At 35.5% G+C, this 14,395-nt stretch overlaps 1 protein-coding gene across 1 annotated transcript; it reads right to left on the bottom strand.

The window, feature by feature from the left end:
• Positions 1 to 76: 76 nt before the first annotated feature.
• Positions 77 to 11,642, bottom strand: LOC100546815 (2-phosphoxylose phosphatase 1). Its single transcript, XM_019618968.2, has 3 exons — positions 11,452 to 11,642; positions 10,751 to 10,877; positions 77 to 732 (listed from the first exon to the last, which is right to left on the bottom strand). Exons 1-3 carry the CDS (start codon positions 11,546 to 11,548, stop codon positions 513 to 515), a joined length of 444 nt encoding a protein of 147 aa, XP_019474513.1. The 5' UTR covers positions 11,549 to 11,642; the 3' UTR covers positions 77 to 512.
• Positions 11,643 to 14,395: the final 2,753 nt, after the last annotated feature.

Genomic DNA, 14,395 nt, shown 5'->3' with positions numbered 1-14,395 from the left:
AAGGAAGAGTTAAAAAAAGAGGAGGGAAGGGGACAAAGAAAAAACTGAAAAAAGCATCAGATATTTCAAAGATGTTCTACTTTGATAATATAAACAAAATTGTTACATCTGAATCTTCTTGAAGTAGACTCAGCAGTTCTTTTACAGGTAAAAACTGGCAACTAACTGATTGCTCTTCAGTTCCAGGATCTTTCTGAATCACAAACTAACCAATAACAGAGTACCAAACCTTCCTCTGAAAGACTGTAATTTTCAACCATGTCATTTTTCATAAGGGTGACAAAGCAATTTTGTGGTTTGGAATCAAATAAAGTTGTTCTAACTTCTTAAAAATAAAGTTGAAAGAGATGCCAAGGGTGACTGACCTCTAACAGAATGCAGGCGGGCTATAAAAAAATGCTCAGTTTCTTAGATGGATACCAGTCTTGTGGCAGAGAGTTTAATACTTGACTCCTATCCCAGCAAAACCAACCTATGACCAATATTATGATTTTCCCAAAGAAAAGCATTTATTAAGGAAATAGAGCATATGTTCCCCAACAGATTGTGTTAAGAGAGCAGAGGAAAACGTAAAGCTGCCATGGAAACTTACCAGTCTGTGTAAGCTCTCCCATTTCACAAAGAGAATGACTAGGGTAACGAGGCAGGCTGCTTAGGGTACCATCCATTTGAGCTGCAGACCCTTTGGACATGTGTTTCATGAAAGCTTCCAGCTGAGGATGAGAAGGTTTCCTAGAGAGGCAAAACAAAATGTGAAAAATTTCCCAAAGTATACAGAAAATATTCTGTCAGCTCAAAATTTCATGATGACATTACTTCCCACTGACATCTGCTCTTACTCAAGACTTCTGCAGGCATGCAAAAGAAATCCTACTTATTTAATACCAGAAAACTAGAAGAGACTGATGTCTTGGCATGACAAAATTATGATACCTTTCATAAAATAATTTCCAAGGGTTTTTTTTGTTTGTTTTGCTTGTTTTGTTTTTGTTTGTATTTGTTTTTTTAATGCAATGGTACTGTTGTGATTTTACTCATTTATTTATTTTTTTAATTAAATCCTTTCAAAAAAGAACAAATCTCACTAACTTCTGCAGTCCTACTGCACTTTAACAACACTGTCAAAGGCACTAAGAATCTAAAAGAGATCAGCTAACCACTGTGTTAGATACAGTTATCTACAGTTTAGGACTTCAAATTTCTTCGGGCTGCAAATCAAATAGCACAGGGAGTTGATGGTATCTGCAAGGCTGTACCCAACGACTCCACTGAAATCAGAGCCCGTTGTTTTGGGTATTTTACTATTACTCAGGAAGAAAGAGTCCAACGCTGCCAGACACCTTACATGGATAAGACTAAAGCAAACTGCATTGTGTCCTAGTTAAGGAAAAAATATTTAAACAATACTTAAAATACCTAATTCAGGCAGGCTCTACTGCTGAGAAAACATTAGAAAAAAATAGAGATTAATCTGAGGAAATATCAATACAAAATTGTCCATTTTATTCGACCTTGCTGAATGTATACTTGTACGAAAAGCAATAACTAAAATGGCCCACGTGATCAGACTGCATTATAGAAATGTAAGTTCTGACTGCAGATGTGAATACCATTACACTAATGGCGATACATTTTAAAATCAAAATACACTGCAAATTATTGTACAAGCACTACTACATCTAGCTCCTTTCCTCTGTTGTCAAAGTTGTCTCTGAGCAGAACCACCGCTCCGCATAGACTTATCACATGGCACAACTAATTTCTGCATTGTCCCACAAATACATTAGTTGCTAAAAGAACGTTAGGAGAAAAACAAATATTTGCCCCTTTGAAAATGCTTCCTTCACACCATACAAGATGCAAAATTCTAATTCTAGAGCAGCTGGGGTCTTCACTAATTTGACACCTTAGCAATGACCCAAGGAATCTGGGAACACAAAGAGCCAAGAAACCTCTGTACCTTTGCAAGTGTCCCAGAGGAGCATGGCACGTAACCACAACACTTCTGGCAGTACAATGCAGCAATGTGACCACTTTGCCTTTTTTGTGCACATACAGAGATTCAAGACAAAAAGCTGGCTAGCCCAACCCAACTCGATAGAGATTTGGAGGAATGGACTATTGCAGAGTTTCATAGTCATCCCCTGAGAAGACTGGATTTTTTTTCTCCATATTTAAGTTTATACTGATTTTAATGTGCAAGTAATAACAACTGATTGTAAATATCCCACGATGCAAAGAAAGAATACAAATGGAAAAAAGATATAAGCAAAAAAGTTGAGGTTAACTTGTTGAAACAGAATTCAAGTCAATGAATGTTTAAAGTTGCCGTCCCTGGCAGTGCTCAAGAGGTGTCTGGACAAGGAGCTGCGAGATATGCTTTAGTGGTAGCAGTGGTAATGAGAAGACAGTTGGACTAGGTGATCTTATAGGTCATTTTCACCCTTGTGATTCTATGATTCTATAACATACACTAAAAAAGACCCAAAACAATTGAAAGACATTTATACTTTTAAAACAAACAGCAACAAAAAACTGACCAAATTTTCACAACAGAAATTTACATAAGTACTATTTCTCTTCTTAAACATCAACACTTAATGTGATAAATAATTTGAAAACCCGTGGCTTAAGTCCCCAGGCAGCACTACATAAACTGCACTTCAAGGCTACTTTTAAACATCATTTTATTTTTCACCTCCATAAAACGTGTTATTATCCACACACAAGCAACGATTCACAGTCACTCTTTATTTTTGTGCAGAACTATATGAGAACTGTTCAGCAACCCACTTCTGCCCCAGACGGTTCTTTTCTAATGGGACTCCCAGCCTAAGCAGTCTATATTGTGGATGTTCCTCACACAATAAAGCTATTTAAAAATAAAACTGAAAAAGATACATTTCAGAGAACTCCTACACAAGTCTGAGCTTAATATTTATTGCAAGCTTTCAAACTTTGCTAAATAATATATTGTTTTGATACAAAACCCTCAGGATCTAGAAAAACTTCCTTAATTACAGACAGACACCACAAGAGGGAGCAACAGAACCGCTAACGTATCAATAAGTGCCTGGAATCAAAATTTACCAGGACAAACATTTTTCATGCTTACAAGGAAAAGGCAGAAGAGAAACACTCTTAAATGAGAAAGCACTTGCTGCAGAGCTATGCTCACAGCATGTCTGCACAGGAGAACTCATATGAAACAGCCCTTTATCCAGTATAAAAGTAGGTCTTGGAAATTACATTGTCATATCACTTTATAAAACTGCACAAACATTTAATTCAACTTTAGGGTAAAGAAGAAGGAAAAAAAGAAAAAGATTACCAACGAATGTGCAAACTTCTTGGGAAGAAAACATTACTGTAAATCACAGTAAAACTGCCAATGAGAAAAGCATTAAACAAGCAAAATGAGAGAAAAAAATTCAAAAGTTTTTTTTCCATTTTTAACTTCAAATGAAAAGAAAAAGCAGTCAATTTATATTTTAAAAGCACAACTACCTCTGTACATTATAATTCTAATATCTCAACAATTAACATTTGAGCAGAAGCAGAGGAACATAAAAGGTTTTCTTCCTTTGTAAATCAGCTGAGATTTTCTGTTGCACCATTACACACTATAGAGCTTAATCCAGCTCCAGATGTGAGCTCCAAAACAACTTCTTGCACATTTTGCTATTTTCACAGCCCAGTAGCGCTAAATGGAAAAACTGAGAAAATTAAATGAAAGTCATTAGCAAATAGCTTTTTAAGCTTATTACAGACGTAGCAGGCTGAACTACCCATTTTCTACACTTTGCATTTCAAAAAGCTCTAAACATGAACAAAATGTCTGCCACAATTTTCCTTAAATCTTATTTACTTAATTAGCAAGTCCTGCAAACACATGTATCAGAAAGCTAAAAAAAAAAAGAAAAGAAAAAAAGAAACTGCACAACCGTTCTGTATCTTCTGCTGCATCCTATTGGAACCAAACCTGTACCAGCGCAGCAGTCAACATCACTTGATAAGGTGCATTTTTCAGTGTATTCATCTATCTTTTCATCTACGTATTTAAATGTAAGTTACTTAACTTCAGATTTCTTTATTTTCAAGTAAGCACAAGTTAAGCATCTCCTTGAAGAAGCACACAATGAAACATGACTGTTAGACGTATTTTGAACACAAAATACGAGCTTACTACTTGTTAAATGTATCTCGAGGGGAGGGGATCAGACAACAGAAAAGCCATTCTGCCCGAAAGGGACAGACACGTCAGAATATGACACACTTCTGTACCTAATGCAATTCTCACACACACAACACAACTGTGAATAAACCAGCAATTCTCCCAATTAACCCCACACAACTGAGAAAACGAATTTTGCTGTTAAGTAAAGTAAGTTTTTGGTTGGTGGGTTTTATATGCTTGTTTGCTTTACAGCACTACTCCAGCTACTAGCTAACAAACAATTCCCTTCCCCACCCCAAGATTTCTCTTATTTAGAATATGAATCCTCCTGTAGAATTGGCCAATTTACAGATGCCGCAGGAGATGGAGTATCTAGGCAACACAGCTAAGACTGCTGGGACTGCTGGAGCTGGAAGCAAAGAAAATTACACATTTGTATAGCTGAGAAGACCAAAATATCCTTAAAATTGCATTTCCATTGAAGCCAGCAGAAAATAAAAGTGGAATAAAAAGACATCTACTGTAATTTGCTGGACATAATGACAGTGACGTATTGTATTTAGGAATGTATTAACATAATAAATATTTCGAAGTTGTTAGAAGGGGAAAATATTTAACATCACTAGCAATAGCCATACCTTTTTCTAATTTTGAACATTTCTTTCCTATTTTTCAAAACGAATAAATTGCCTCCTAATTATTTTATTGTTGCAAAACACATTTTTTTTATTTTATTTTTTTTACCTGTAACAAAAATGTGATGCTTCTTTTTGTTGAATATTACACTCAACATACCTTCTTGCTTTTCCAAATAAACACTGGGATAAATTAAATAGATTAAATTGCTTGTTCAATATTTAAATATTTTACAACGGTCTTAACAAACTTTAAAGAGATGTCATATTCCAGCATTACTACTACACTGTTACTAATGTACATAGAAAGAAAATTATATTGCACAGCTATTTGAAGCATACGTTTATTTCTGCCAGCAACAGAGCTGACATCTCTCAATAAGAAATTTCCTTTCAGGGTTTAAATACCAAATAAATAAAATAAATAAATAAAATAAATACCAAAAGCAGAAATAATTTCTTTTTTTGCTGAGAAGCAAACATTAACCTGTTGGCTGTTCTGAATTAGCACAGCAAAGTCAGAAATAGAGTACCACAGTAAGCATGTGCATGTGACACCTCAGAAAGTCTGCTAAGGGATTACAGGTGATTGCCATAATGGAACAGTGTGTTCTCAGAAACATAGATGTAATATATCTACTTTCATGTATTATATATACACACAGAGGTATGAAAACTCAACTCATGCAGCTCAACGTTAGGTTCCCACACACTGCACACCAAAGCCTCATTTCTTGTATAGCAGCAAAGAAGCCTTGTTACAGGACATTTTTGCCAACCTGTCCCCATTCAAGACTTCCATGTCATTATTTAGGAACTGCAATGAGAGATGAGGATTTCCACTCCTAGATAAAGTGAAGCTCAGACTGAGTGCACAGAAGCCTCTTTTAGTAGAAAACTAGCTCTCTGAGCTCAGTACCTTTGCTTAGTAAATAAATATTTTAAAATATAAGTCACAGCAATTGACAAATGTCTAATATTCCATCATCTCTACAAGACTGGACAGTTAATTCAGCGAGTAAGAAGAAAACAGTCCATGTTTCTCAGGGCTATTTGTTTCAGGACCACTAAGAAAAATATTGCCATTCATTTGTATTATCTATTTGTGAAAGATTTTCTTTTCCTATGATTAGTTTAACATTCTTTCCTACCAAAGCTATTAGAGCACTAAACCAACTGAACCATTTCTAGTATGCATATTGTAAAATGAAGTACCTTTATTTTTTTGTTTTTTTTGTTTTTTTTTTTTTAAGAGTGATGTTCAATAAACTACAGCATTCAGTCTGTCCTGACTCAAGAAACTGAACATGCTATTGAATCACCTACAAATTTGAGACTACAGATTTGTGAAAATTACAAAGTTAATCTCATTAAAATGAAGTATATTTAAGAAACAGATGTGGAAATGCAATACACTGGCAGGACTATCTGCAGCTACTGTTTGTTTATTTTTAATAATTTCCAGACTCCTAAAAATTCAAGAGAAGCATAAACAACATGCTTCACCACCACGAGATGCTACAGAGAGACAAAATATGTTTGTCAAGGATTATGATTACAAGAGAAATTGAAAAAAAAAAAATTATTGAGACCAATTAATAAGCATCCATTTACTTAAAAGTTAAAGTCTGATTGTTAATCAAATGGAAAACAATTAGTTGGCAGGTACCAACACTTAGCAGAACTGAGGAGAGGTGAACTTTTCATTCTTCTTACCTCTGTCACGTACTGTGCTGCCCTCTCACAGCACTGCACTCTGGAGTCTGCAGGAGACCTATATGCCTCAGCAAAGAACCCGCGGAAGTGGAAATGAGTACGACTGAGATGGATTCCCCCCAAACCACATTTAACTAAGCAAATGTAACTTCTGCTGGCAAATGGAGAATCTGCAGGAGCCAAGAGGACCTTCTAACAAGGAGCTCCAGAAATCTGTGCGTCACAGATTTCACAGATGCCACAATGGATTTACAGTAGTCTTACAAAAGGGATCCTTGAGACAGTATTAGTACTTCTGGAGTGTATTTATTCATAAAAGTCTTGCAGTCTGTACATTCTTAAACTCTACAGTGACCCAGTCAACATCCCTTCTGAGTCTTCAGTGAAGTCAGAAGAGACTCAGATCTTTCTTCACCTAATTGTGGTCTGGTTTCTGCTGTAACCTCACTACAAGGAAAATCCACACCCCTCCTTTACCTCACAATATACTACTTGCCTCTACCCCACTCTTTCATTTTTCTGGCAACCAAATCTGAAATTCTTCATATCAAACCTAAAATTCAGGTATTCAATGCAAAGCTTTTTATAATTAACATCAACAGCTCTCAGAGAACCTTGAAACATATGCCAATTAACCAAGACTACTATTAATTTATAACAGTCTGCTGAAATCATTTTAAGAATTTTCTAAAAAGCATTTCTTCTCTCAGATAAAAATTCAAAGATGACACATTGCGTACGTGTTGCTTTTTGACATTTGACATATAAGGCACAAAGGGAAGAGAAGTGGGTGGTTAATTTATTCTCCCAAAAAGCAAACACTACAATGAACAGATTTTCACTAGTACCATTCAATTAATTTTCTCGGGGACAAAAGTATACATATTATTCAGTTCCCCTTGGAAATTTGCATCCAGAACAATGAAAATAATAATATTAATTTAAGCCTTGGATGGAAGAAATCTCCAAAGCATTTAATCCATTTGCTTACATTCATTCCACGCTTAGATGTCACAATCCATAATTCCTAAAACCTAAGTGCAACTTCGAGGCTATTCTGCATATCCATTAGAAGTCCAAGGGGCTGTAGCATAATCTGCTTAATTAATGAATTCCATCAGCTGAATGCCAAGTCAAATAAAGAACAGATTGAGTATGAGCAGCATACTTATCCAAAACTAACGTCCAGAAAGCTTAAACAAGCCAGACTTTTAATCAGACATCTCAACTTAATTACACAGCATCAAGAAACCTTCAGTTCAAAGGTAGCAATTATATATCTTGTAATACTCTTTAAATAGGTACATTTGCAATCAAGTACCAAATTTACATCATAAAGGGGAAATATAAGCCTGAAAGCCAAACACTGTAAACAGATTCCTGATGTTAAAATAATAAATATTCCATTTGAAACAATGATAGAAACATTAACAATTCTAGCTTTATCTAGAATTTTTATCTAGAAGTGTCAGCTGCAACATATCAGGTCACAACGGTACAAAGCCAACTTCTTTAATCTATTGCCCTTTCAAAGTCAGCCAGAAGATCCATAAGCTTTGTACTAAGAAACTAATTGTTGTTCTTCATTCATGCAGTGATGAACGGTGGTGGATATATCACTTGTAAACTGATGTTCTAATGCTTCATAAATTGGTAACAGCCAAACTGCTGGCCTCACATCCTGAATTTATGCCCTCTTAACTACATGACTTGGTCACTCTGTTGGCAGTGTCAAAAGATGCACTACTTTCTTGCTTTTTATGGATAGTTATCCTGATTTCACAGTCTTCGCATTGTATTCTTTGCCTGAAACTGTAGAAATAGATACAAAAGCTTCTCTAATAAATACAAAACTGAGCTATCATGCGGCATTGTAATAATGAGAAATACAGCAACTCATCCAATATTGTCACTTGCACTTAACATCTTTGCAACAGAGATTTCTCACGTTCTAACGTGACATATTGAGTAAGCTCAGAGTATCAGGTCTGGAGGGACTTCAGCAGGAATCTGTATCACACTCTTTTACTTGGTATATTATTCTAAATACAATCTCACCTCTTCAAGGGTGTTTATTAAAAACGTTATCACAGCTATCAGCAAAATATTCCTTTTTCATCTTGTTGAAGAAGTTAAATGGCCACACTACTCTACGGCAAAGATATCTCAAGTTTGGTGTCTTCAGTCTACTTTGCATACCAAATATAAAACAACTAGTTATCTTGCAGTGGGTGCAGAACACTGTTAGGGTTGGATATCTCTCAAATAATTGAAACTTCTCTTGGGAGACGTTAGAGAACACCAGGGAATGCCATTACTTAACAGAACACTTTTGTGGAAACTGCAGTATGAATACAAAACAAATCAACATGAAAGCAGATGAAACTTTTTTTTTAAAAAAAACTGCACTGTGTAAAATGTCTCATGCCAGTGGAACATTTATAAGTTTTTCAACAGAGTTCAAGAAGATCGGGCCCTGGGCAGCCTGGTCTAGTATTAAATGGGGAGGTTGGTGGCCCTGCATGTGGCAGGGGGGTTGGAGATTCATGGTCCTTGAGTTTCCTTCCAAAGCTGGCCATTCTGTGTGTGTGTGATTCTGTGCGTAAAGATACTTAGGTTTGTGTTCACTATAGGCACTGCAAAATAAATGCAGTATCCTTTCAAATATTGAGTATTTGGTTTTTCTCATTTTTTTTATTTTGATACATGCATCTATCAGCTAAGAAAAGAATACATACATACAATCTAAGCATAGTGAAATTAGAAGCTACTTGTTCTTCTAAATTCCAGTGCCGTGTTCCCTACAAAAAAAACAGATTTCTTTCATCTACTTTTCCATCTATTTTAAATAAAAATATCCTTATGCATATATATATGCAAATATAGAGAGAGAATATTGTATATGATTAAGAATGAACAAAGCCTATTAACTTTTCCTTTTTCTTAAAACAAACCCAGATCTTCAAAAGATTTAATTATAATACTTTCATGTATGTGCACAGATGGGCTAAAACTGCTCATGCTTTCAAACTTTCATAGGGTCACCCACTATAATAACTGTAGTTTGGACAAAGATACAGTTATTTTTCAATTACTCGTGCCAGAGTAACATTAGAACACAGGCTGCAACTGAAGATAACATTGCAAGTCTTGCAAATTTCAGGACATTGATCACAAGGGGAATTTTTTTTAATCTTTACCTTTATAAAGATAAAAATCATGAGTATTCCTGATCACAGCAAGCTACTAAAATTCTAAGGAACTTGGCTCATGAATCTATCAAAATAAAAACACACATTTGGTGTATCTGATACTCAGAAATGCATTTTCAGCATGCCATTATATTTGCAGTATGACAAATAGAGCCACTCCCGAATAATTCTACACCAGAAAATCAAGAATGTTATCTCTTTACAGAAAGAGATTGCAAACTATTCTGGAAAAAAGGTATTTATGGTATATCAGCACCACTTGTATACTGGTAGATCAAGAAGCCTATTAAGCCCTTTCCCTTTGTAAGGCATACATGTACACAAAGCAGATGCAACTCCCAGGTCACTGAAATCACCCACATTTAAATGTCAGACAAATATCTGACAGTTTTCAACAGTGAGTGGTAACTACAGTACATGTTGTTTTCAAATAGCAAATAGCGTATTTTCTTGAGCTTTTATTTTAATAATTAAATGTATAACACTCGTCCACCACCCCAAGAAGTTTGAGACAGATCATTAATTGAAGGGAAATCTCTGATAAATGGTATCATTTCACTTTTCAGAAAACACAAGTATCAATTTTCCGGTAGTGATAGGGACGGATTTGTGCTCACACAAAGAAAACATAGGTAACTGAAAGAGAATTGATTCTCAAACACTGCACCTACATTTTGAACATACCTAGAAGTTTACCTAAAGAAACATAACTGAGTAATTTAGCTTTTGCTTTTCTTTCTTTCTTTCTTTTTTTTAAACAGAAACATACAGAATTTATTTTCTTATTTATTTATGTCTGAACACATAGCAGTTAACAGCTCCTGTTTTACAGGATATGCTGTATCCTCTTTTTCCTCCCATCTCCTTCAATCATCATAATACAACAACATCTACTTTAAGCTGCATAAATTGTCCATACTTTAAGCTGCATAAATTGTTTCCTGAAGAGGAACAAAATAATTATAAAGCAAAACATGTATGTAGCAACAGTAAAAGCAAAAAAATTTTACCTGTTAGGCAGCAACGTACAGTCAATATCAGGTCTTTTTGTTTTGGGAATGGCATATAATGGATATCTATCTCCATGTCGAATCAACACTTGAACTGACACTAGCTTAAAATAATGGGGTGCATAACCTATCATGAAAAAAAGAAAACATAAAAAGTGAATGTTAAGAAAAAAGTGCGATCCAAAGTTCAACAGCCATACATGACATTGTTCAAGCACTGGTCTCTGCCAACACAGTAACATAACTCCACCTATATAATGGCTCTTCCAGACCCTTATTTTAACGACCATCATGCAGCATGCTTAATTCAGAGTTTATTGATATATTAGCTTGTGATTTTACATTTGTTAATGGCATACGTACATGAGAGAGTTAATTCAAACTAACTGCTGCAGCTGCTACAAGGTACACGTGTCTTCTAGTTCACTTGTAATAAACAGTATAAAATATTAATTATCTCTGAAGACTCCCATTCTTTTAATTAAGGAATTCCAGTTGAGCAGTAAGTGATAACAGAACCACTCTCAAAGGTCAAGAAATCAGAGAAAATACAAAAGAGAGAAGAACAGTGCATTTTGAGCAGTTTACCAGAATTCAGCAACCTGTTGACATTTGCTGTACCTTGCTCCAAGCAACACAGAACCAACAATGCACAAAGTCATTACTTCCACTAAATCACCATCTGCAAGCACGAAGGTTACCTTCCATGCTGCGTTCAGCAATGGTAGGAATATTGCAGTAAACATGAGCTTCGTAAACAGGATCTATTGCAGGAGGTTCTGTCAGCAAATCAGGCATTATTCTCTTTCGGCTCTTAGGATTCAACCCATCTTCCTTGATAGGGTTCACTGGGATTAAATGCACTGAAAGACACAAAACATGCACAGAATACCTTTAGGAGAATGTAATGACATACCTAACTAAGCCTTTAAAAAAAATAAAGAGAAAGCTGATTTTTGTTGTGAATTTTTCCACATTTTTCCAGAGTCAAGAAGACAAGTCCAGAATTTAGCGACTTCAATGCTTGGCTAAGACCTCAGAAATCCATCTCAGTCAAGAACAACTTTGCTTTTCCCACTCTTGAAGCTGGCTTTTTCTGTCAGTCTCCCAGGAAGCACTAAAAGCATGAACTGGAAAGAAAAGATCCATCACAGATCCAGCTATCCCTCATCACTCTCACATAAAAACTTATGCTGAAGGACATCATGCAAAAGACAGTCCACTCATTATGATACTACAAACCATTTGGTAAACAAAGTAATGGAGATTCTATGACTGAGACTGAAGGAACTAGACTGTTCATCATTTTCCTCACAATTTCTTCCCCCCTACTCGGCTGCCTTGCCAGTCTTAAATAATCTGATTTACTTGAAGAAAATACACACAAAAAACATTTAGTAAAATGTAACTGTGATAGTTACAACAAAAAAAAAAAATTAGAAAGAAATACAGATAATGCACTTCAAACATGTAGAAGCACGCCTCTATAAAATCTGAATTTCAGGCCAGAGTTTGACTGACAAAGCCTTTTTGGGTTGCTCTGATGCGAAAGTACTAGTGAATTTACAAGCCTTTCAAGACTACACTTGTAATAACAAATGCTCTTCCCCTCCACTCCCTCCCACCAGCTTTTTCTAGTATTTGAAGAGGATCAGATTTAGAGTAAAAACCAGGAGGAAAACTGCTAGCATTTTTGCTACTATTTATCTTTGTGGGGAAGGGGAAAATGGAAGGGAGAAGAAGAAAACATAAGAAACAATTCAGAGCACCTTAACTGCCAGACCTAATTTTAGACAATATAGTTGTGTACACAAAGAAAACAGTGAAATACACACAAATTCTAAGAACACATAGCTGTTAACGTAGCACAGACTCTTCATTCTTACGCTACTAAGTGCTACTTTAAACATTTTATCATAATCTCTCCTTGCACATCAAAACCAGAACTCAAGCATTTTCCATGGCCTTGCTAGTGCTGTCAACAAAGCTAATATCCACAAGGCACAGTGACTTCAATCCTTTCCTTCAGCTGTTTCACATTTTGCATAATTGCCCACAGGACTCGTCCTGGTGAGAACATTAAACTGCAATTTTGACTTTGGCCCTTTAAGCTGCAGGGCTCAGCTGCAATTCCAACATTCATTTTTTAATTTATCTTTTAAAAAAAAAAAAATTTTAGCTCCTTCCATGCTAGGACTGTTGTATGCTAATGGAAGACATTGCAAACCACTGATGAAATAAACCAATAGTAACTCAGAGCCTTGGTGGTATTTGTTAGAGGTTGATGACTGTGTTTTAAAGGGTACTTTCAGCAAATTTGTGTTTGGAATATAAATCCCAAACCTATGAAAGTGTTACAGGAGCTGCTGCCCTCTGCAACTAAACAGCATTACAGTAGATGGCCTAAAGAGTATAAATGGGAAATTACAGTAGTTATGTTGGTCAAGTTTTCTATGTAGAAAACATTAGGAGCAAGAGCTTTCAGCTTTGTGTTAACAGTTTTCTCTATAGCAACCCACAACACTGCTACTGCTTGTTTAACATCACGAAAATGTAGAGCTGGCTTTGGTATTCATGGATGAATACTAAAGCATCAGTGCTTTGGGTGACAGGAAAAAAACATACACCAATAACAAGAGCTCAGAACTCTTGTGCTAAAATTTAATTAGGAGACTCAAAAGCAAAATAAGGAGCCTAATTTTTGATCCAAGGCAAACACAACAGAACAGATCACGCACCTTTGCATTGATGCTACTAGCTATCACATATGTCCATATTTTCTTCTTGAGATCAACTGCCTAGCATTCATGAGATTAAATATTTGATTTACAGACAGCAAAGTCTCATTTTTCATCTACCTAGTCAAAGTACTTTAACATTACCAAAAAATTTAAGAACAGGAAGCACTTAATCTTGCAGAAAAGAAACTACTAAAAATATTACAAGTTAAATTACAAGTAAAAATTGCACCTACGGGAATATGACAATATGTTTAGTTTACAAAAGCCACTGGCAACACACTGTAGAAGGACTCTATGAAGTCACCACAGCATTTACAGGTGCAAAGTAATACTTGTGGACCAGAAACTGAATCACAGATTAGGAATAACAATAGTTAACATAGTTACAAAAAAGTTGATAAAAAACTGCCCTAAATTTCTAAATGCTGCTGCTAACAACAATTATTGATTACTTCATAATAGCTGGTAAGTATTACCCTTATAGTTTAGTGAATAAGCTTGGATTACACCAGGGAGAAAGAAGGGAAAGAAATTCCAACCCAAACTGCTACCAGCTTGTCCTCTTCCAAGTACATCAGAGAGGGATAGAGCTCAAGCTTCTAAATTTGAATCTAACTGTGGCACAACCATATTATCTTCATGTCTGAAGGTATTCATCTTAAATGACTCAAATTGTTTACAGGTTTCTTCATCAAGAAGATCAAAAAGTTCTAGACACCTAAACAAGCACTGCCACTGCATACAGTATTTACTTTCAACACACGTGAAATAACACGTATCAGAAGAAATCAACAAAACCATCTATACAGATACCTGGGTCTTCTGTTTAACTATGTTAAACAAAACAAAACAAAAAAAAAAAAAAAGAAATACTGGATACCAGTTTATCCAGTCCACTGAGAAT

This window comes from Meleagris gallopavo, chromosome 11 (genome assembly GCF_000146605.3).
Source record: "Meleagris gallopavo isolate NT-WF06-2002-E0010 breed Aviagen turkey brand Nicholas breeding stock chromosome 11, Turkey_5.1, whole genome shotgun sequence".
Classification (NCBI taxonomy): Eukaryota; Metazoa; Chordata; class Aves; order Galliformes; family Phasianidae; genus Meleagris; species Meleagris gallopavo.
Note: the sequence above shows the minus strand (reverse complement) of the source record. Positions and strands in the feature narration are given on the sequence as shown.